Source organism: Curcuma longa, chromosome 21 (genome assembly GCF_044706935.1).
Source record: "Curcuma longa cultivar G26 ecotype Majalengka, Jawa Barat chromosome 21, ITB_CL_G26_1.1, whole genome shotgun sequence".
NCBI classification, from domain to species: Eukaryota; Viridiplantae; Streptophyta; class Magnoliopsida; order Zingiberales; family Zingiberaceae; genus Curcuma; species Curcuma longa.
Window position 1 is genome coordinate 10,555,793 of NC_133881.1, and position 22,965 is coordinate 10,578,757.

The following is a 22,965-nucleotide window of genomic DNA, read 5'->3' on the forward strand; positions in this document are numbered from 1 at the left end:
TAACATAAACAAAAGCTTATGGCCCAACTATTATGGGCTGACTAATGTGGTTATATTATGTCATTGAACTCTATAGAAGATTATGTTTGATGCATCATGGGAATGCTCTGATACCACTTGATGCGACATGAGGAATGTTGTAAACAATTTGTCACAGAGAAGGGGGCTCACACATAATCAAAACTTGTGCAAAAGGACATTTTATTAAAGTGATGAATAATTCATGGCATAGGGATCTATGTCCCTTTATAAAGCAAACTATAGGACAAAGTCTCTTGAGTCTCAAGGCTTAACTTATCCCAATAAATATAAGAGACCTTTTAAGAAAACATAACACCAGCAACAACTAAGCTTTTATTCTATATGAATCCTCTTACATCATTAGACTCGATCCTCTCATCATCTATCTGAATTTCATCATGTTTTATCATCATGTTTTATCATTGCTAATTAAGTCTTCTTTAGTCTCTCTCTTTTGTAATTTTTATTATGGTCTCACATTGGCTACTTGGGGCATTTATTGGTCGCTTAAGTACATGTCTATACTATTTTAATTGTGCATGTTAGAGCTTTCCCTCAAAAGGGGTAACTTTAACTTTCTCTTTAATATTATTATTTTTTTATCTTTCTATTCTCGTATATTCACACATCCACTTTAATATCCTCATCTCAGTGATTCATTTTTTGTTTGTGTGCTCGATGCATAATCTAGCATTCAACTTCATATAACATAACAAGTCTAATCATCATTTTTTAAAACTTTTCTTTAAGGCTTAGAGATACCTTACGATCGTAAAGAACACGTAACACCCTCTTCCATTTCAATCATTTTGCTTTTAAACATCTTTATGTTATGGGCTGATATACCTTGGTCAAGAAAGTCAAAGTTTGGTCCAGATGGAAATAAAACATTGGATGAGGAAGTTGGCTCCACGCACGACTAGCTCAATGCCCGATTGGTCGATTGGCCCTATGTCCAATTGGCCCCATGCCGACTGACTCCATGCTCGATTGGCTATCTGCCTGACCAACTCCATGGTCTCTCTGACAGAGGTCTACTCCCCAATCGACTCAATCTATCTGAATCAACACTCTTGTTCAAGTAGCTCCATTCCATTAACATGATGTCCTTCACTCCTCCCTCCTGATAGCCGTTTGACCGACATGGGGATGGTGAAGTACGTTGAACAATAAGTTACCTAACGCATCATTAATACATCATGGTTCTCTGCCATATTAGGCGTGGGTGATGGGACCCTCTTTATTACGATGAGATGTTCTCCTTACGGTGGATGTGATGTCTCCTTTGATGACTATATAAAAAGAACTCACTTTCCGTAGCCTGGGTACGGGCGCGGACACCACTCTCTACACATTACATTTCTTCCTCATTGCCTACTCTTCTTCTTCATCTCCTGCTTGCGAATTGACTTGGGCATCGGAGTGGTTGAGCCAGGACATCCCTTGATCTCTATTCTAACCCTCATTCTTTTCTTTGAAGCCTTGTAGGAGTACAACCTTCTTCCAGCTGTTCGTGGACTACGTGCGACCTAGTCAACGTAGAAGTCAGGTGTCTGGTGATTTATCCAGAGGTGATCTCAAACAGGAGCATAATTGACATCGTCTGTGGGAACACTAAGCTAGGATTCTGAATTGGGACATTCTGATGGATGACCCTGGAAGATCAACCATCATCACCATGACCCTTGACGAATTTAACAAGATTGTGACAACTGCCGTTCAGACGACCTCCTAGAACCAGCTCATGGCCCATACCCCACCTTCAAGGATACCGTCCATATCGGCGGAGGTGCCTTAGATTCTTGTTCGAAGGCAGCAACGACCAGTGGAAGCACCTCGGTCTCCCACCGCGACTCCAATCCGGAGGGCCGGGGAGTGCGATGTCTCTATGGAGTCAACAATAGGAGGAACACCGCCTAGGGACCCTATTAAGGGTAAAAGACCTTGAGTGGGTGAAACAAGTGAACCTGAAGAAACTCTTTTCTCCTAGTGTATCTTAGAAGAAGAGTTGTCTTGCTATTTTCGAACACCATAACTCGGATATTATACAGGAACTACAGACCTGGAGGATCATATAGTTTGATTTGAGAATGCAGTCTTACTGTATCAGTATACAGACGACATCAAGTGCCATGTTTTCTTAACCACGCTAGCTGGCTTGACCCAACGGTGGTTCAACCGATTCTCTGCCGCCTCCATTCGGTCCTTTGCGGACTTTAACTTTTTTTTCTGCGGCATTTCGCCACCAGCAAGACCTACCGCAAGATGCTCATGGACTTGTTCGCCATTAAACAGAAGCCTCGGGAAACCCTAAAGGAGTATGTGCACCGCTTCAACCAAGTTATTCAGGATGTGCCTTTGGCTGCATTAGAAGTACTCGTCAGTGCCTTCTCTCAGGGGTTGATAGAGGGGGGTTTCTTTCGATCTTTAATAAAGAAGCCTATGAAAAATTTTGATGTTCTATTGAGCTGAGCTGTTAAATATGTAAATATAGAAGAAACTCAGTCGACTTGTAGAAAATATATGGATGCGAGTCATCACTCGACATCCACTTGGAGCACCCTCGCCATCATCCGACCCGAGCGAAGAACATTGCCACAATCCCTATGAGGAGTTGAGGCGGGGCACCACCATGCGCCCTCGAGAATCAACAACAAAGCTATCCAAGCAATAGACATCGCCCTAGCTCGGCCCTCTAGGCTTAACCGATGGCTGTTGGTGCGGGAAACACTAGATGATTGAACCTTGATTTTGATAATGACACGAGATTCAAGTTAAGTGTGTTGTTGGACTAACAAGCTGATCTAGTGTGCAGAGAGCACAGGTAAAGTCCTAGTTGAGGCTAGGCAAAAAGCATTAAGTCCTAGTTGGAGGCTAGGCAAGGACAAGTCCTGGTCTGGAGGATCAGACAGAAGACTTGGCAGGTCAAGTGTATCAGGTGCAAGCCTATGTAGTGTCGGAGGACCAGGAAGCATGACCAAAGTCCAAGCGGGTACGGTCAGGAGGACCAAAGGTTTGGTGAAGTCTAGGAGGGACCTAGTAGAAAATTCTTGAGGGCCAAAAACCATAGTTGAGCAGAAAGTTCAATAAGTCTGGAGGACTTAGTTGACAAGTGAGGTAATTTCTCCCGAGAGGAGTCGGTCAGGATGCGTTCTCGAGTCGAACTATAGGCGTCGGTCTAATCCAAGGTTTCACTGGAAATCTGAAGTTAAGACTAAGAAATAGTTCATAGAACTGATTCTTCAATCTGTTTATCTATGTTTTTGGAGCTAACTTGTAATGCAGATTGGAGAGGTGAAGTCTTTGACTCCGGGCGATTCTATTCGAGGTTCAAGTCGACCGGAATGTGGATTCCAGGCGACTCAAGATCGGAAAAACGCAGTGGAAGTCGAAGTCTATCAAGACCCTCTACGTCAGCACGGAGTCGACCAGAATGGAGGTTCTAGTCGATCGGAAGGCCGAGTCAATTGCGATGATAGTGGATTGGCGGACTACGTGGAGTTGACCAGAATGAGGTTCTAGTTGATCGGAATGTCTAATAAAGGAACTTCAAATAGACGCTTCTCGACAACAATTACATAGCAATTCAAGATCAAGTCACGTCGAGCTGATGACATTCTGAGCGAGCAGCGACATCCATCCAATCGTCGTAATGTCGGAATCGTGCCAGAAAAATGATCTTTGAAGCTTCGGTGTTGGTAACGATTTATTTCTGTTATAATTGTTAATACGATAAAGTTGTGGATTTATCATTGGCTTTTGTAATCGTTACAAACTTGTTTTCGTAAGGAAACAAGTTTCTTAGTGGATTGCCCATATGTAAACGATCACAGATCGTGAGCCTTAGAGTAGCAGCCTTTGACTGTGAACCAAGTAAAAATAAATGTGTCACTTGTGTTGTTTTACTTTACTTTATTTCCGCTGCAATCTGATTTACGAGTTATTATAATCGAGATTTCGAAACTGGGGAAAATCGCCTTAAGTGCTATTCACTCCCCTTTAGCGCTTATCTGATCCTACAATGACTTCCTCATTTTTGTGCCTACCATCAATCGAGGAGTCACTCCACGCACGAGTGCTACTAGTATGTACACGAGTTTCATCGAGCTACCGACCAACGCCTTGGAAGTCAGTGTTCTCTCCCTCAATCTCGGAGACCCCCGAACGGACGATCATCCCAGGATTAACTCCAACATTCTCCCTCACGGACTCAGAAGAGATCGCTCTCCTCGGCGGTTAGCTCAGCCTGCGCATTCAAGTGGATTCCGAGGTCAGACCTGATCCAATCGAGAAATCCGACGTGGGCAACAAAGACAATGCTCCCTAGGGCGAGATCCATATGATTATCGAAAGATCAACAGGAGGAGATTCCAATCAGGCAAGGACATTTCATAGCCGACGCCTAGAGAACTACAACGTCAGTACCAGTCAAAAGGGAGAAGATGTCCCTCAGATAGGCTTTAGACCTCAAGATTTGATGGGGGTGGAAATCTCGCATGACGACGTCTTAGTCATTCATGCCACTATTGCTAACTATAATGTTGCTTGAGCTTTTATTGATACAGGCAGTTCGGTGAATATTATCTTCAAAAAAGCCATTGATCAAATGTAGATAGATGAAATCGAGTTGCAACCCATGACTACTTCTTTGGTTGAGTTTTCCAGGCATGAGGTGTGGTCTCTCGGTCAGATCAGTCTGGCTATATCTCTGGGAGAGGTGCCTCTACGACGGACTCGCCACACCCTCTTCACCATTGTTGATGCTCTATCTGCCTACAAGAGTTGGGCACGTGCCTCTCCTGCAACAGAGATGTCTTTGCTTGGTCGGCCAAGGACCTTATCAGTGTCTCCCCAACAATAATGATGCACCGACTTAATACGCTCACCGAGGTTCAATTCATTAAGCAAAAAAGAATGCACTTCGGATCCGAACGGAACAAAGTGATCCAAGCGGAGGTTCACAAGTTGCTAGAAGTTGGGCACATTCGAGAGTTACAGTTCTCAATTTGGCTGTCTAATGTTGTGTTTGTGCCCAAACCAGACAACAAATGGAGAGTTTGTGTGGACTTTTGAGATCTCAATAAGGCTTGTCCGAAGGACTGCTATCCCCTGGCACGCATCGATTAGCTGGTAGACTCGACGATGGGGTGTGACTTCATTTGCATGTTGGATGCTTATCAGGGTTACCATCAGATCCCCTAGTTGCGGAGGACCACGAGATGTTAACTTTGTCACCTCCGATGAAACTTTCTATTACATTGTTATATCGTTCGGACTAAAGAATGCAGAAGCCATCTATCAACGCCTAATGGATCGGGTCTTCCAATACCAAGTCAAGCGGAATATTGAAGTGTACGTGGATGCTATTCTCATCAAGACAGCTCGAGCGGATAACCTGATCCCGGACGTAGAAGAGATCTGTAAAACCTTAAGTCAATATAGACTCAAGCTGAATTCGAGTAAGTGCGTTTTTGAAGTTAAAACTGGTCGATTCCTCAGATACGTGGTAACTGAGCAAGGAATCTGGGGAAGGTTCAAACACTTCGAAGCACGACGCCTCCTCAGAGACTCAAAGACTTAAGGGGCACATCACTGCCCACCTAAGCTTGCCTTTCTTCAAGGTATTATGGAAAGCTCATCGGTTCGAGTGGAATGAGCCTTGCGACTAGACGTTCATGGAACTCAGGGAGTATCTGTCATATTTACCTCGACTCTCTTCTGCAAAAAAGGTGGATCCGCCACCTTAGCGGCCCCACACGGTCGGCCCCACGACCATTTGTGAGGAGGTAAATCGAGAAAGTGCAATTGGTTACGATGCAGGAGGGTATTGCCTGGCTTCGCCAGGATTCGAACCCTTGCCCTCTTCTGTAAGTCTGCTGCGTCGTAACCAACTCACCTATGCCCGGGGGCTACTTCGACTCTCTAAACTATTGCATGGTGAGCAATTATGGATGTATTTATCTGTTTCCGAGTGGGCTGTCGACTCGGTCCTAGTCAGACAGGAGGTCAAGTACAATACTCGATATATTTCTCCAGGCATTTGCTAAAAGATGCCGAGAGCTGATACACTTACTTGGAAAAACTGGCCCGAGGAATAGTCCTGATGACTCGTCGGCTTCGACCCTACTTACCGTCTCACTTGATCATGGTGTTGATCAATAACAACTTGGGGCGTATCCTAACCAACTCTGAAGTTTTGGGAAGGCTAATCAAGTGGGCAGTGGAGCTGAGTGAGTATGACATTTAATATTAGCCTTGCACGACCATCAAAGCTCAGACCTTAGTCGATTTCTTGACAGAAATCCTCAAATCCGATCTGGAAGGCATATGGAAAATCTTTATGGGTCGACATCCAAGCAAGGTAGCGGGGTAGGAGTTCTATTAATCTCACCTCGAGATGATGTGCTCTAGCTATCCATTCGGCTAAATTTTCAAGCATCAAACAATGAAGCTGAATACGAAGCCTTATTGGTCGGCCTCCAAGCCGCTAAACAAATCGGAGCTTCCCGAGTTCTCATTTATTCCGATTCTCAATCGGTAGTGCAACAGTTAGAAGGAAGCTTGGAGGTAAGAAATGACCGGCTAAGATGATATGCAGAGGCCTTCAAAAAATTGAGAGTTGATTTCCAAGAAGTGTGCCTGTAGAAGATTCCCTACACCGAGAACCACAGGGCCGATGAGTTAGCCAAGGACTAGTTTATTGGTCAGTTGGATGACCGAAGATCCCATTATGCAAGTCTCATTGATTTCTAGATCGATTAGCCGCTGAGTCAGAATGAGCAGGGAGACTGGCGATCCCCTTTCATAGCATTCCTATAGAGAGGAGAGACACCCATCGATCCAGTATAAGCTCACCTACTCAAAAGGAGGGTCACCCGTTTTACATTGATTGGAGATAACTTGTATCGGCATGCCTTTTTGCGCCTCTTGCTCAAATGTCTAAGCCTCGATGATTTCGAGTACGTGATGCAAGAGATTCATCAAGGTTGCTGTGGAAACTATGTGGGAGGTCGAACATTGACTCGGAAGGTTCTCCTAGTCGTGTACTTTTGACCCACCTTGTAGGTCGACATGGCTCGGCTAGTGGCTACTTGTGTTCACTATCAAAAGCATCAAGCCATTACCAAACACCTTGTTGAGTTCCTGAAGACCGCCACTACTGTCTGCCCCTTCGATCAATGGGGGATGGACATAATAGGACATTTCCCGATTGGGCCCCAATAAAAGTTCTTCCTAGTTGTCGTTGATTACTTTTCCAAATGGGTCAAAGTCGACACCTTGGCTTGGATCACTGAGGATACAGTACTCAAATTCCTCTGGAAGAATATTGTTTGTCGATATGGTATACCTTATCGATTGATCTCTGACAATGATAGGCAATTTCTAGGGTGGAAGTTTAAAGAATGGTGCGAAGTGTCTCCCACGTGGTCGAGCTTGATCTTGAGCCCCTGAACTATCTCTCGATTGACCACTTCAGCCTGTCTATTACTTTGTGGACAGGCCACTGAGGTAATGGCTTGCTGTATCAAGGAGTTACTTTGCATCCTTTGGTCTTACTGTATCACTCCTAGTGAAAGCATCGGCATGACTCTGTTCCATCTAGTGTACGGAGGTGAAGCTGTAGTTTCTGTTGAAATAGGGGTTGAAACCGACCGGAGGAGCTTGTACAATCTAGATAACGACAGTCGACGACTTATAGAGCTTGATCTGGTCAGTGCGACCCGAGACAAGGCAGCAATCCGCCTGACAGCTTACCGATGGAGAATGTGCCATACCTACAACAAGAGAGTTATTCCCCGAACTTTTCAAGACGGCGAGCTTGTCTGAAAAACGATTAAGCCGATCGAAGATGTGGGCAAGCTAGAGCCTCAATGGAGAGGTCCTTATCGAGTCATTTGGAAGATGAGCATGAGAACCTACTACTTTGCAGACCTTGAAGGCAAGGAGCTGAATCGACCTCTGAATGCTGCGCACCTGAGGTCCTATCAGGTCTAGCGAGTTAAGGACAACCTGCAGAAGTTAGGCAAACGAACGGGAGTGGCTTAGTCATGTATCCTCTCTTGTACTCTGTTTATTTCAATAAACATATCTTCCCTGCAGGGTGTGTGTCTCCTCGGGTCTTCCTTTATATTTCCCTTGGTTTCGGACCAACAACGTCCATCGGCAATTGTCTTTTTCAAGGTTTAAACTCTTTCTACTCGGACATAGTTGTGGATCGAGTCTTTTTATTCCCCCTGATATCGGACCAGCGGCGCCCATCGACAATTGTTATTTCAGGGTTCAAATTTTCCTGATTCGGACATAGTCGCGGATCGAGTCTCTATATTTCCCTTAGTCTCGGACCAGCGACGTCTATCAGCAATTGCTCTTTTCAGAATCCAAACTCTCCCGACTTGGGCATAGTCGCGGATCGAATCTCTATATTTCTCCTAGTCTCGGACCAACTGCGTCTAGTAGCAATTGCCTTTTTCAGGGTTCAAACGCTTCTGACTTGGACATAGTCACAGATCGAGTCTTTATATTTGCTTTGGTCTCGGACTGACAGCGTCCATCGACAACCACCCCTCTCAAGGTCCAAGTCCTCTCGATTCGGGTGTAATTATGGACGGTATCCTACTATTTTTCCCAAGTTCGGGAGCAACAGTTTCAGAAAGGCAAAAGGGTATTTCATTGATTAAACAAGCTCCAGAGGAGTAGTACAAAACATCTAAAATTAAATTACAATTACTCTCTTCTTCTCTCTGACTCGGGCAGTTTGACCCACATTTTGTCTATGTCTAGGAAGTCTAGCGAGGTGTCTAGGGGGAGCAGACCAGCCTTGTAGACTTGCTTCAAGGCACCTTCAAATACATACTGCAATATTTTAGCAGTCTTGACTCTCAGTATGTCTCTGCACTCCTCTGACTTCAGCCATCTGCTGAGCCGTCCAACGGTCTTCCTTGCCGCTCTTGTATGCCGCCCTTGAGCTCGGGCAATCTTCAACTCGGCTTGTAGTCTTTCTTGGCCTTCGATAGCCTCCATTGCTTGTTCCCTCAAGGTGTCGATGTCCTTGTTGGCTTCTCGCAGTTGGGCAGCCTTCTCGGCGAGCTACGCCTTCAATCCGTCTTGCTCGACCCCTTGCATGCTAACCTGGGATACTAGCCTTGCTCGTTCTTGTTCTAGGGGATCCACTTGGGTCTGCAACACCTCTTGCTCCTTGGCTCGAGCTTCTTCTAACTCTTGCTCCAAGACCGCCACCTTCTCCTTTGTAGTTGACATCTCTTCGAGGAGGTGCTCGGAGGCGTTCTTGTGCAGTTTTGCCTCCTGTTGGCTCCGACTTAGCTCGACTTTGACCTTATTCAGCTCTCGGTTGGGTTGAGACACTCGGGCTTCCAACTTGGTTAGGCTTCCTTGCATCGCCTTTGAATGCTTTAGCAGATGGGGCAGGCGGTTGTGGATCTTTAGATGCTCTGACCACAACTGCAAATAAAAGTTATCCTAATTTTTAGCTCATCTACCTATTTGATATAGACCGAAGTGGAAAATCTACCTTTAACATCGAGCGCCAGGGTGTCTACGTCGTTGAACGCATCCGGGCCTCTTATGGCCTTGATGTGCACCATCAAGTTGCCCTTCTGTGTGCCTACCGACTCTGAGTCGGTGCTCGGCTTGGATTCCATGGGAGAGTTCGTGGCGCCTGAGCCTGAGGGATCAGTCGGCTGTGACTTTGTGGGCTGCTTGGAGTCGACTGGTCCTGCTGGTTCTCTAAGGGATTTTTAGCCAGGAACGCTCATCGGGGCAACGTCTGTCAGGACCTCGACTGGGGTGATTGGTTTGGTGCAGGTAGGCGTCTCGGTCGAAGTTGTCGGCTCGTTAGGTGTTGACGTAGTAGGAGCCAACCTCACTTTTTTCTTTGCCTTCTCTCCTTGGGCCGTGGAGGGAGGACGGTTGCCTTCTTCGGCCTTCAGGTCGGGGGCATAACTTGTGCCCCTTCGGTCGTTGGTGCGACCGTTGGCGCTGTTTCAGGTGCTTCTTCCCTGATGCTTGGCCCTTCTACTAGAGTCAGGGCAGCCTCGGTCGGCGAGGTCTGGTTCTGGTTCCCAACCTCCTTGGGAGCCTCCTCTGACGCTGTGGATGCCACAAGGGCTTCAAAATCCACTCGGTTTCATTTCAAGTACTTGTTGATCGAGGTGCCCATCAGTATATCCGCTGCACCAAAAAATCAAGTCTCAGTTAGTCCTCATAGAAGTAAACTAAAGAAAATAACTTACTGAGTGGTTGAGGCAGGTTGGTGTCGATCGGACTCAGACGCCCCCGGTACAGTAGGCCCTCCTCGCTCACCAGTCGATTAACATCGAAGTACAAACCTTTGGCAGCTCGGTCGCATCATGGTAGGTTGGCTCTTTCCTACAAGATCCTAAGGGTGGGGGACTTGACAGCTTGGACTGCCACTCAGTCGGGAAGTTCAAGGGAGTTCACCCTTGTGGGAGAAGTGACAGCCCGACCTTGCTGTGAAGTAGAAGATCCCCTATTCCATCCTCTTTGGGTAGAAGAAGTAATGGAAGAGGACAGGGCACAGGGGGATGTGGTAAGAAAACTAGGGCCGCTCCACACAGTAGAGGTGAGTTGTTAGAGAGAGATATGGAAATAAGTGACTATGTTTTGGAAGAATTCGGGGATAGGGAAGCGAAGGCTGTTGGCTAGTTGCCGTAAAAGAAAGTAACGAAACCGGGAGGTGAGGCGAGGTGGTTGCTCAGGTCGGGGTATTTTAATCCTATAGCTTCCCAGCACTCTGAATAGGTTTCTAACCTCCACTCTAACCTTTCGGGTAACGGTGGACGTAATGGAGGCGTACCAGGAGTTGACTGATCCTATTGGGTCCATTTCTAAGGCTTGAAAGAGGAAGAATGGAGGAGGGGGAGAGGACTTACGGGCCGGAAAGGACGGAGCAGGGGTGTAGGCGGGTTCGCCGGAGCCAAGCAAAAGGAGTGAGAGTGGAAATGAAGGAGAAGAAGAGGAAGAAGGGAATGAAAGCAATGGGAGGCGCCATGCATCTGCCCCAGCCTTAATATACGCATAGGCTTGCTCGACCGAACCATTCGATTGGCAAGGCAAAAAGGCAGGACGCGTTCTGGGCCGTTTGATTTGGCTTGCTGTCTCACCAAATCTTGGTAATCATGGCGATTCGGTTGTCGCATTGGACGCTTCACCACATTAATGTGTGTCTGCGTGGAGAAGGAAATGACGCGCGCAAGTAGGTTTGAGATAAAGCCTGTACTGGGGAACTTGTCGTGTCTGACTTGAAGGCAGCCTTAATATACGCATAGGCTTGCTCGCCACTTCGCTCGAGGGCGCATGTCTCACCAAATCGGACATGACCTTCCAAGTAGGTTTGATTCGTTGACTCATCATACGACTTTCTTGAATAACATTTGACCCAAGCTCGTACTGGGGAACTTGTCTAGTCAGTCTGACTTGCACTTTCTTCAACTAGACTAGTATTGGAGAATTATACTATGGGCTGATATGCCTTGGTCAAGAAAGTCTAGGTTTGGTCCAAGTGGAAATAACACATCGGATGAGGAAGTTGGCTCTAAGCCCGACTAGCTCCATGCCCGATTGACTTCATGCTCGATTGGCTCCATGCCCGATTGGCTATCTGCTTGACCAACTCCATGGTCTCTCCGATAGAGGCCTATTCCCCAGTCGGTTCAGTCCATCTGAATCAACACTCCTGCCCAAATAGCTCCGTTCCATCAACTTGACATCCCTCACTCCTTTCTATCAACTGTCTGACTGACATGGGGATGGTGAAGTACGTGCTAACGCATCATTAATACATCATGGTCCAATGCCATATTAGGCGTGGGTGATGGGACGCTCTTTATTCGTGGAGGCTTATTCCTCAATCGGCTTAGCCTATCTAAATCAACACTCCTGCCCAAGTAGCTTCGCTCTATCAACCCGATGTCACTCACTCCTCCCTTCTGATAGTCGTCTGACTGCCATGGGGATGGTGAAGTACATAGAACAGTAAGTTGCCTAACGCATCATTAATACATCATGGTCCTCTGTCATACTAGGCGTGGGTAATGGGACCCTCTTTATTATGATGGGATGTTCGTCTTATGGTGGATGTGACGTCTTCTATGATGACTATATAAAAAGAACTCGCTTCCTGCAGGCCCAGGTATGTGCGCGGACACCACTCTACACATTACATTTCTTCCTCATCGCCTGCTCTTCTTCTTCATCTCCCGCTAGCGAATTGACTTGGACGTCGGAGTGGCTGAACCATGATACCCCCTAACTTCTATTCTAACCCTCATTCTTCTCTTTGAAGCCTTGCAACAGTACAACTTTCTTCCAGCTGCTCGTGGATTCTGTGCGACCTTGCAAACGTAAAAGCCAGGTGTTCGGTGATTCATCTGGAGACGATTTCAAGCAGGAACATCAACCCTTCTATCCTTTTGTAAAAACGGACATAGATATTTAAAACTCTCAATTATAAGTGTCTCGTCATCTCCTATTTTAACTATTGCATCACTATTTCTATTACTACCAAACTTAGATTTGACATATTATGTTTTTACTTTATTAAGTTTAAAATCTTTTACTTCTAGTGTTTCCTGCTAATATGTTTGCTCTTTCATGTGTCTCATCGACTAAAATGATATTATCTACAAACAACATGCACTATGGTAATGTGTCTTGTGAGTTCATTCATAATTAGTATTAGAAGATATAGATTTAGAGATGATCCTTGATGTAACCTTATCTTTATAGAAAACTTTGGTTAATTCACTTGGACTCTTCATTCTTGTCATTATATCCTCATACACATTCTTAATTATTTCAATATACGATATGCTAATACCCTTTTATTATAGAATTCTCTGTTCAATGAATACCATGTATAAGTCTTTCTTCTTTTCTTAATACTTTTCAATTGGTTGTCTGAGAAGATATATAACTTCTATTGTCGGCTTTGTAGGTATAAATCTAAATTGATTTCTATTCACTTTGGTCTCTTTAATTTTTTAAAATCATTTTTCTTAAAGTTTTATGGTGTGACTCATTAGCTTAATATCCCTATTATTCACATAATTTTATACATTTCCTTTGTCTTTACATAGGAGAGTAAAATATTTACCATCCACTTTTGGTTGTAATATCAGGTTGAATAACTTGATAAGTTATTCAATACTCTGTTTCCTTAAACATTTCCATACCTCTATTGCAATGTCATCCGGTCCAACCGCTTTTCTATTTTGTATCCCATTTAATGTCTGCTTTGATAAAAATTAAATTTCTATTTTCTCCTTTAACCCACTTAAATTTTTAGGATAAGTTGGTCAACTACACTTTCATTAAAAAGTTGATGAAAAAAATACCTCTTTTATCGTTTTTTTATTTTCTCATTTTCACTAGTATCCTATTGGATTTATCTTTAATGTATCTTATTTGGGTAAGATTCTTTATTTTCCTCTCTCGCTCTAACTAGTCTCTAGATTTTTTTTCCTTCTTTTATATCAAATTGTTGATATAAGCGTTCGAAAGCTTCATTCTTGATTTCATTCACTGTGAGTTTTCTTTATTCTTACAAGTGTATAGTAACTTATAGGCCGCTCATTTTCTAAAATTCTTTATTTGGTGGTGTCTATCCTCTTGATTCACTGAGTAGGTTTTTGGCCAACGCTTTCAAATTTGATGTCATCTTATCCCATGTTGTATTCAGGTCGTTATATATTTTTCTTAATATTTGTGCTCCTACCTCTTCTTAAAGATACTTTGTTACTCATCCTTTAATTCTCATCACTTGGTTTTAGGAATCATGCATATTTTTCTTCTATTGATATTATATTTGAGACACGTATCTAATATCAATAACTTTTGTTGAGTGGTTAAATTTTCTCCATGGATGACATTGTAATCTTTATAAATTATTCTTTTTTTCTTTCTTCCTAACCATAAAAAAATGAATTCATGATTTATTGTTTCTACTTTTGAATCTAATAGGCGTTCTTCTTTCTTTTTGAAAAATGTGTTAGTTATTATAAGTTCATATGTTATTATGAAATCTAATATAGTTTTTCCTTTTTTATTGCTTATTTCAAACCATAGCTCTTATACACCTTATCATTTTTTTCATTTCTTACTCTTACATGACCATTTAGATCTTCTCTTGGTAAAATCGTCTCATCCGTTAGAATTATTTTGAGTCACTTCATTTAGGTCTTCCCAAAACTTACATTCTGTGTCTTCATTTATTTTTTACTTAACGTGCATATATGGTAATTATATTAATAGTTTTTTTTCCACCACTATCTTGAGAGTTATAATCCTACTTCCCTTCCAAATTACTCGTACTACTTTGTCCCTTAACAAACTATCTGCTATAATACTTATTCCATTTCTCTTTCTTATGTACCATAACTTAAAATTTGAGTTTTTTGTTATTTTTGCCTTCTCCCCCATTTTCTCTCTAACATAACATATTAATTTTTCTCTTATTGCTTCACCGGTGAACGTTCCAATGTTGCATATTTCAAATCCAAGATAATCGATATTCTTATAATATCATATTTTACCCAACATAGAGTGTGAGAACTCTTTTATATTTAACACTACACTCAACTTCTCATGTAGGTGTAGCTATCTTTGCAAAAATTTTAAAACATAAAAATAATTTTAAAAATTTAGAACCTAAAAGTTTTAATAACACCTCTAAAATTAAGCCTTAAATTTGCGACCAGATGAATGTGATACATCTAATTTACATAAAATAATTTATATTTAGTATATCTGTTTTTAGTCTCCATGTATGGAGACCCAACATCTATTTGGCTCCAACTGCGCCAAATTGTTGAGTTATAGAACTCATTGTCTGGCTTTTAATCAATTTGACTGATTTCTCTTTTCTTATCTTTTATGGTGCTATATCTATTTGCTCACAAAGATTTTTTTTCTTGAAATTTCTCTTTAGCTACCTCACACATTCTTTCATTTTTCTCCTAAATGTTAACTAACTTGTGTTGGTTGTACTGTTGTTACAATTTTCAACCAAAGTGGTGTCATGATGTTCACACACAGCTTGAAAAGGTGTTCTCCATCTCCTATATTCACACATCGTGGCCTTTCAGCATGAGAACCATGCTTCTTGGAAATGGAATGCTCTATTGATTCCATCTTTTTTGGTTTATTTACTGATGTTTTCTAAAACCTAAATATCTGTTTATGAAATGGTGGTTTAATCTGACTTTATGTGGCAAACAATTATACCAGGTCAAACAGAAACTGAGCAATGCCAACGTCAATTACGAGAAGCAAAGCAACATGCAGAATCTATTGCAGTTATCACTGACAAACTTGCTCAAGAATTTCTGAAGGTGATAATTTTTTTATGGTATTTTTGAAGTTAAATCTGGTGTATGAATTCTGTTTTTCTAGAGCACACTTCAATTGTTCCTCTTTGTTGCCTGCTCTTTGCACTAGTCCAGATTTGGGTTTTCTTCCTATTAGTATACTGTATTAGACTAAAAATGTTTATTGTAATCTGTAGGTAATGTAAAGGTGTCTATTTTAATTGGTTCATTTAAATTCTTAAGTGTTGAAGTCATAGAACAATAATTGCATTAATTGTCATTGTACTTATTATTATTTACCAGAGACTAGTTCATTACTAGTCATTGTTCTAACCATATGTCCTCATTTGTTGTATTCATGATGTGCAATCAACTACCTTATGGAGCCTTAGTGTAATGGTAAAATTGTTGCCATATGACTTTGTGGTCACGGGTTCGAGTCGCAGAAACAACCTCTTGCAATATAGAATAACACTACATATAATAGACCTAATGTGGTCCGATGCTTCCTCGGGACCTTGCATTGGCAGGATCTTTATGCACCGGGCTGTCTTTTTAATTGCATTTGATCTAAATATCAAACATGGTCTTTGAGAAACCTGAAAGGATGCCCTGATATTATTGAAGGTGAAATGGTGAATATTTTGCATTTTAGATATGAAGTAAAATCGCTTGCATTTAGAGCCCATCCTGAAAGTTAATTGGAAATCTTTCCTCTCAGGTTTCACTTTTCTTGCATACATAGGTCTTTTTACTTATTACTGTCCAAATCTATCTTTCCTAACAAAATCTTTCTGAAAGCAGTCAGTCATTGAAATAGCCAGACAAAGGCATTAAAATGGATAGTAACACTAATATGATAGCCTATTTTTTGTGCGCTTTCCTTCTTTAATCACTTATGTGATTGAGAGCTTGACTGTGGAGAGCGTATGAAATCAGTGATATTTTAGTTTGCTGAATTTAGTTAACCCCTTCCATTTGCTTCATTTCTTCTTTTGACTGATTGTGTTGGACTGAAGAATTCGGTTCCACATTGTCTTATTTACTTATTTTTCACTGTTGTTTTGAATTGTGTGTAGTTTAATTGTACTATAATTAGTTTCAATTACATCTCTCCATTGAGAGACAAATTAAGACTAGGGTTTCCCTCTCCCTCCTACTGTTGTTGGCCCGCCTCTCACCTTGTGGACATTGCTGTGGTCCTTCACTAACTGCAATACTACCACCATGAGTATTATAGCTAAAGTAATCATGTTTACTACATCCACAACACTGCACTAGATTACCCTGCTCCTATTATTTAACTACAATTTGCAAGAGACATGAATTGAGATTCTGTTGCTGTATGAGTTTACAAGTTTTGAACTAACTGAAATGTTTACAAGTTTAACTACAATTTGCAAGAGACAATTATTTTGCTATTTACATTACAACCAATTAACCAATGGTTCATGTGCATACTAAACATATTGAAATTGATTATCACTCCATTGGAAATGCTTCTGTATCCAAGAAGAGTAACATGTTACACAATTTTTTCCTACAATACAACTCACTTCTTTGTGGGATCAACTCCCTGGTTTGTATGACAAGGCTGAGTATGGCTTATTTCTTCCAGTTACACCTCTGCTCTCAACTGACAATATACTTAATATTACCTCAAATAACAGTACATAAGTACGGCAACCTTGTAATTAGTTAAATATTAAGTCTTAGTAGTGGAACTGGGTCTGGCAGAGTCATAATTTTGCAAGGTTTTAAATATCATTCTGAATTTGGCTTTTGGTCCCAGCCAAAACAAAACAGCTTTGTATTGCTTCTGATGTGCTGACAAGTGGTGTTGGTCACTCCAACAATGACTAGGGGACAGAAGAAGAAGAGTAGGATGCTTATGAAGGAGATGTTAATAGCGTTGAGAACTTTCTTGCAAGTGGTGGCGAGGGCACATAATGAGGGCATGATGAAAAAGGAGAAAAACAAGAGGGTTTTGGGAGACTAGGGTACAAAACAAGTGCATGGAGATATTTCAAGGGCACAGAATGGCGTGCTTAAGAAAATTTCTCATATGATCAACAAGAGCAGGGCATGCAGGGGAAATGGTTTTACTGGCAAGTGAAGATGGAAGTCAGAGAGGAAAGCTTGGTCCTTGTAGAAGACACTCATGACTCGCAGAAGATGCTTGCAATGAAGGATGAGCTCATGAATCACTTCCCACGTCCATTCTGCCCATTCACTTTTAGACTGGGGGCATTGAAGCTTTTCGTGTACTTTTTTCAGTTGTGATCGGCAGATCAAAACTGTATAATTCTATTGTAAAAAGGTTCAATTAAATGCCAATTGATTTGGGATGGAAAAGAAACCAAGCCCTAACCTAAGGAAAAACAAGCTCAGAAAACCGGTCAACTCAGTTTCAGGTTTTGTTTTTTTTTATCCAGTTTTCAAGTTGATTCAGATTCTTCCAGTACATCTATTATTTATAAATACTATATACTTAACCGAATTGATTATCCTTTCTTATACCTAAATGCCATACATTTCAAAACCTGAAATACAATCCAAAAACTCAAAAAGATTCGAGTTGATTGGATCAGTCTATGTTGGGTCGTCGGTGATGAAACCACTTGGTTCTTGGCCCAGACCTATGCTTCTGTTTGTTGTTTAGATTTGTTGAGAACCTAAATCCCTTATTGCCTTATGCATACCTTTTTGGTTATACCTTGGAGAACCATATTTACTAGTTGATGCATTCTCATGGTTCTGGTGATGGGACTGGCTAATGCATTTCTTTTCAGTCATTGAATTTTGTTTCGTAAATATTTGAAGATGCCAGGTACAATAGAGGAACTGGAGGCCGCAATTCAAGATAATATATCTGAAGCAAACTCGATTTTGTTTCTTAATCAGAATATTCTAGAAGAATATGAAAATCGCCAACACAAGGTAAATGATTGTGTACTACATAAAAAATCATGAATATTCTGTTTGATTTCTGTCTATGTTCGACAGATAGAAGCCATAGAAGCTAAACTTCGAATGGATGAAAGCGAATTAAGTGGATGTTTACATGAGATCAACACATTGAAGGTTATGTGAGTTTTCATAATATTAACGTAGGCATCTTTGTTTATTCTTTGGCAGCTATTATCAGTTAGTTGTGGAAAATATATTTTTAACTAATCATACAGGAAAGTTGGCTTCCCATGTTGTGGGATCTTGTTGCCAAGATTAATGAAACCTTCAGTAGGAACTTTCAAGAGATGGCTGTTGCTGGAGAGGTTTCTCTTGGTATAAGGATTATTGTTTTCAACTGTTAAATCTAAGTTACTTATTTCTCATTTACATTTTTTGTTGTCTTGTAGACGAGCATGGCATGGATTTTGACAAGTATGGAATACTTATAAAAGTCAAGTTCAGGTTAGTTTCTTATCTAGGAAAACTGCCGGAGTTCTATTTATGGTCACTTAAGTCGATTCAGCAAGAAATACTATAAACGTTTTAACTTACAAGAAATTCCAGTAAAAAAAATAATAATAATGGCATTGAAAAGCTTTGTACTTGTTTAACCTCTTCGAAAATTTGATTTTAGTGCATGTGTTTTATCAATCAGCATTTGTCTGTTGGATTGCATTACCTATATAACATTGATATCATGTTATATCTGCCTAGTTCTTTATGGTGTATGAAACAAACTAGCATGATGAGTTCTTGATTCTTGTATTTTTATCAAAAAAGAGTAGTTCTTTTCAAACTTTGTGATGCTCTTAATATAAGGGATGACACTGGATTACGTCTTGTTCCAGAGTAGTATTATTAACCTCGATGGAGATACTAAAAATCTGCTACCCATGAAAAAGTTTCATGTGTTTAAACCTTGATTGTCAGTGCCTTTATCTTAGTCATATGATTAACGTTTGTTCCTCCAACCCTTGAATGGCTTTAGCAAATTAAAATCTTATACCTCTCATATTTTTCCTAAATGCAAGTGAGGCAAGATTTTCAATGCTGTGTGAAACAGTTTGATCTCACTATCTCAGTATACTATGTGCGTCTAATGGTAAGCATTTGAAGTGCTTGTGTAAGGTTGATGTGGCAGTGGCCACATGCTATATTCTTTTTGGGAAACAACTGCAGGGCCAAATTTTATTCTGCAAAATGTTTGAAAGTTTGCAGTGTGTCTGTGCTTGTTACTTGATTGTCCCTAGTGCATTATTAAGCATGAAACATTTGAGTAGCAGTTATCAAAATATTGAGGTCATCGTCACATGCTGTCTGGAATATATTGGTGTAGACTGCATTAGTCATGTAGAAGTGCTTTCCTTTTGTTTGCTATGCTGCCTAAAATTTTAATATATAAAACTAGATTTTTCTTTCTTGCCTTTTACTGCCTGCTCATTCGTATCTTTTATCATTAAGCTGTTGTGTTAGCTGAACGGCGCTCTTTCTTTCAGTTCTCGTATTTCCCATCAGTCATCCAGGATTTTTTTTCTTTGTCAGGCAATCTGGTCAACTTCAAGTGCTGAGTGCTCATCACCAGTCCGGAGGGGTATGAGAGAAGATTCAAGTCCAATATCTTTATATTTTTAATCGGTTTGGCTGATGAACTCTCTCTTAATTATTTTCCCCCAGGAGCGCTCAGTTTCAACCATTCTTTATCTCGTATCTATTCAAGATCTCACTAATTGCCCTTTCCGTGTGGTTGATGAGATCAATCAAGGTATGCTGCTGCCTGACTTGGTATATTTTTCCTTCATATGCCATAATTACACATTGTTCAAATCTTGAAACACAGGAATGGATCCTATAAATGAAAGGAAAATGTTTCAACAGCTTGTCAGGGCAGCCAGTCAACCAAATACACCTCAGTAAGAATAATACGACGCCGTATTCTTGTACGATTGTTTGCTGTCAATATATATGCCACTTCTGTGAAAATGTTTCCTGTAGGTGCTTTTTGCTGACACCAAAATTGCTTCCTGAGCTGGAATACACTGATGCTTGTAGCATTCTGAATGTGATGAATGGACCCTGGACAGAAAAAGCCGCTAAAGGTTCTACAAACACAACCACATTATTGTTCAATTCAAAATTTACCATTTCGACAGCAATTTTTAGTAAACTCTTGGCTTCCTGCCATTGTGTTTCAGCTTGGAGTCAGGGTGGGTGTTGGCGTACGGTGATGGGTTTGGCAGAAGAATCTTAACTAGAGGATTTGTTCACCCACCAATTCCTCCGAGATGGAACAGATCCACTAGCTGTTGCTTTCGTTGTTCTCTTGGCTCTTGTTTCTTCACTTGTGAATGTGGGGGTTATGAGTGATGGAAAAGATACAACCATTTTTTGGCGGCATGTCGATCATGTTTGCTTGAGGAGATGCCAGTGGGAATCAAAATTTGTATATTTTGCGGCCGGCGAAAGTTGGTTTTTGTACAGTAAATTGGAGATTTTGTATATTTGGTGCTAGGCGGCACACAGTTAGGTGCATGGCAAACAATTCCTCTTGTAGCCTCTTCTATTGCAGACATTTCTGTGCCAAAGATCCTTCCCCAAGCACTGTTTTTACGCATCGCGAAAGCACAACGCAGCGAATGCCAAGTTTCAAAAACCATTCTGTTCAAGTCAGTAGGGATGTTATCATTTCATCTGTTCACCGTACAACATGGGGAATTGATCGTGTGATATTTACTAGAAATTCACTTCAAGTTTGAAATGAAACCTTGTTCTGCAGAATTGTCTTAGGTTACTTGATGTGAGGCTTCCTTCCTTGCAGGGAAACAAGATGTATTGTTTCTGACTTGGGCTGCCTTAACTCCATTCTTTGGTTCTGGAATCTATTTCTCCCACCCAGAAGCTAACATGGAACATTATTTCAATTGGGCGTTGATATTTTGCTTGGGTTTGAACTAAGCTAGTTCATTCTGTCCTAGCTTTTTTCAGTTCTTTCGTCCTGTTTTGTCGGCTCCACCATGTCTATTTTGCTCAGTTAATCTACTCGAGTCATTCTGCACCTTGATTCTCTTGGCTCGACCAATCTACTAGCCCTCCCTGTCCACCCTGCCTCTTACAACCTAGCTTGGTCCACCATCTAACTTGCAATTGCTTCTGCTTGGCCAACTCAAATTGATTCCTTAAAATTGGCTAAGAAAAATAAACGTTTTTATGAAGAATTAGGATACATTTTATAAAAATACATATATACATGTTATAAAATTATCAATTATTACCTTCATATTCTAATGGATTTTATTAATTTCATATGTGAGTTTATGTAATAACAAATGTTACAGGGCGAAAACTGAAAATTGAAAGCGGGCAACGATGTAAAATTATGATGGGCCAAAGTAGCATTCCTGCGTGGCCCGAATGCATCTTTCTCTAATTATCCAGTTCTGAAATTAATTATCCAGTTCTGAAATTAAAGATGGTAAACTCTTTTTAGTAAAAGATGAAATTCATTATCCAACGGTCTCACATGGATAAACTTGTCCAACCGCAAATTATCAAATCACAACCATGAATCAATGAATTGGTTTCTACTCTAGAACAAAACCTTTAAATCCATAAATTCAAAAACAGTCCCAGCTACTTCACTACTGTCATACTACATCACAAGGATCAATTAATGAATAATTTGATATTAACAAAAACGGAGCAGTATAGTAAGCTGGCGTCACGGCCGCCCGATGGCGAAGCAGAGTTCGCCGTCGCCGCGGCGGAAGGCCCACACTTCCAACTTGTCGCCCTTTTCCAGCGCACTCCACGCGCGGAACAGCTTGAGCTCGTCGCCCTTGACCACGGTGCCGCCGCTGCCATCCCACCGAGTCAGCCGCAGGAAGCTCACGAACCCGCACCTCGCGTACACCCGCACCGGCAGCCCTCCGTGCGCCCGCCCAGCCCCTTTCGCCTTCTTCACCATAATTCCATCCGTCTCCTCCTCCTCCTTTGCTTCCGCCTCCGTGCGGCTCCGCTTTCTCTCGCGGTGGATGTCACCGTCGAGGTTTGCCGCGACGCGCTCCTCCGGGGAGAGGAGGACGACGAGATTGGTCGCCACGGAGTCGGTAGGTAGGTACAGCCGGTTCTGCTGCGTCACCAGGTCGGACTTCTCCACCGTCTTCTTGGCGATGAACCACACGCCAACGTCGTCGTCGTCGCTGCCGCCGGCAAACTGCCGCCTCGCCAAGGCGGTCACCCACTCCGGAGCGATGACGGTGGCCTCGCTGTCGTCGTTGGAACACTTGCGCTTCGCCGGCATGGTGGCGTCGAATCGATAAGCTTGCTGGGTGAATTAATCAAGGAAGAATGCAACGTTCGGCATATTTATTTATAGAGTAGTTTTGAGTTTGTTAGAAAAAATTGGAAAAGAAATTGGAACAGAATTCACATTTCATATTTGATTAGGATTTGGAGGGAGGATTCCAAATAAATTGGAGATTGATTGATATTTGTTTGGTATAATTAATGATTGCAGTTGATTAGATTGAGCGAGATCTTATTTGTATATGCCGAAACTATTATATATAATCTAATTAACAAATGAATCCGAGCCAATTCATCTAGTAAATATTTAATAAAACATGAAAAAATATATATAATGTTTTAAAAA

General features: G+C 41.6%; 2 protein-coding genes across 3 annotated transcripts in view; one reads left to right on the top strand and one right to left on the bottom strand.

The window, feature by feature from the left end:
• LOC141815281 (structural maintenance of chromosomes protein 5) overlaps window positions 1-21,235 on the top strand; it is a 38,152-nt gene extending 16,917 nt beyond the window's left edge. For both annotated transcript variants that reach the window (XM_074703205.1, XM_074703207.1), the window contains 10 exons: window positions 15,286-15,389; window positions 18,189-18,305; window positions 18,372-18,449; window positions 18,551-18,650; window positions 18,725-18,779; window positions 19,860-19,908; window positions 19,992-20,079; window positions 20,155-20,227; window positions 20,310-20,413; window positions 20,510-21,235. In XM_074703205.1, the coding sequence (XP_074559306.1) occupies window positions 15,286-15,389; window positions 18,189-18,305; window positions 18,372-18,449; window positions 18,551-18,650; window positions 18,725-18,779; window positions 19,860-19,908; window positions 19,992-20,079; window positions 20,155-20,227; window positions 20,310-20,413; window positions 20,510-20,565 (824 nt within the window). In that variant the 3' untranslated portion in view covers window positions 20,566-21,235. The remainder of the gene's footprint in view (window positions 1-15,285; window positions 15,390-18,188; window positions 18,306-18,371; window positions 18,450-18,550; window positions 18,651-18,724; window positions 18,780-19,859; window positions 19,909-19,991; window positions 20,080-20,154; window positions 20,228-20,309; window positions 20,414-20,509) is intronic.
• Window positions 21,236-22,032: 797 nt separating this feature from the next.
• Window positions 22,033-22,614, bottom strand: LOC141814326 (uncharacterized). Its single transcript, XM_074702265.1, has one exon. It carries the CDS (start codon window positions 22,612-22,614, stop codon window positions 22,033-22,035), a length of 582 nt encoding a protein of 193 aa, XP_074558366.1.
• Window positions 22,615-22,965: the final 351 nt, after the last annotated feature.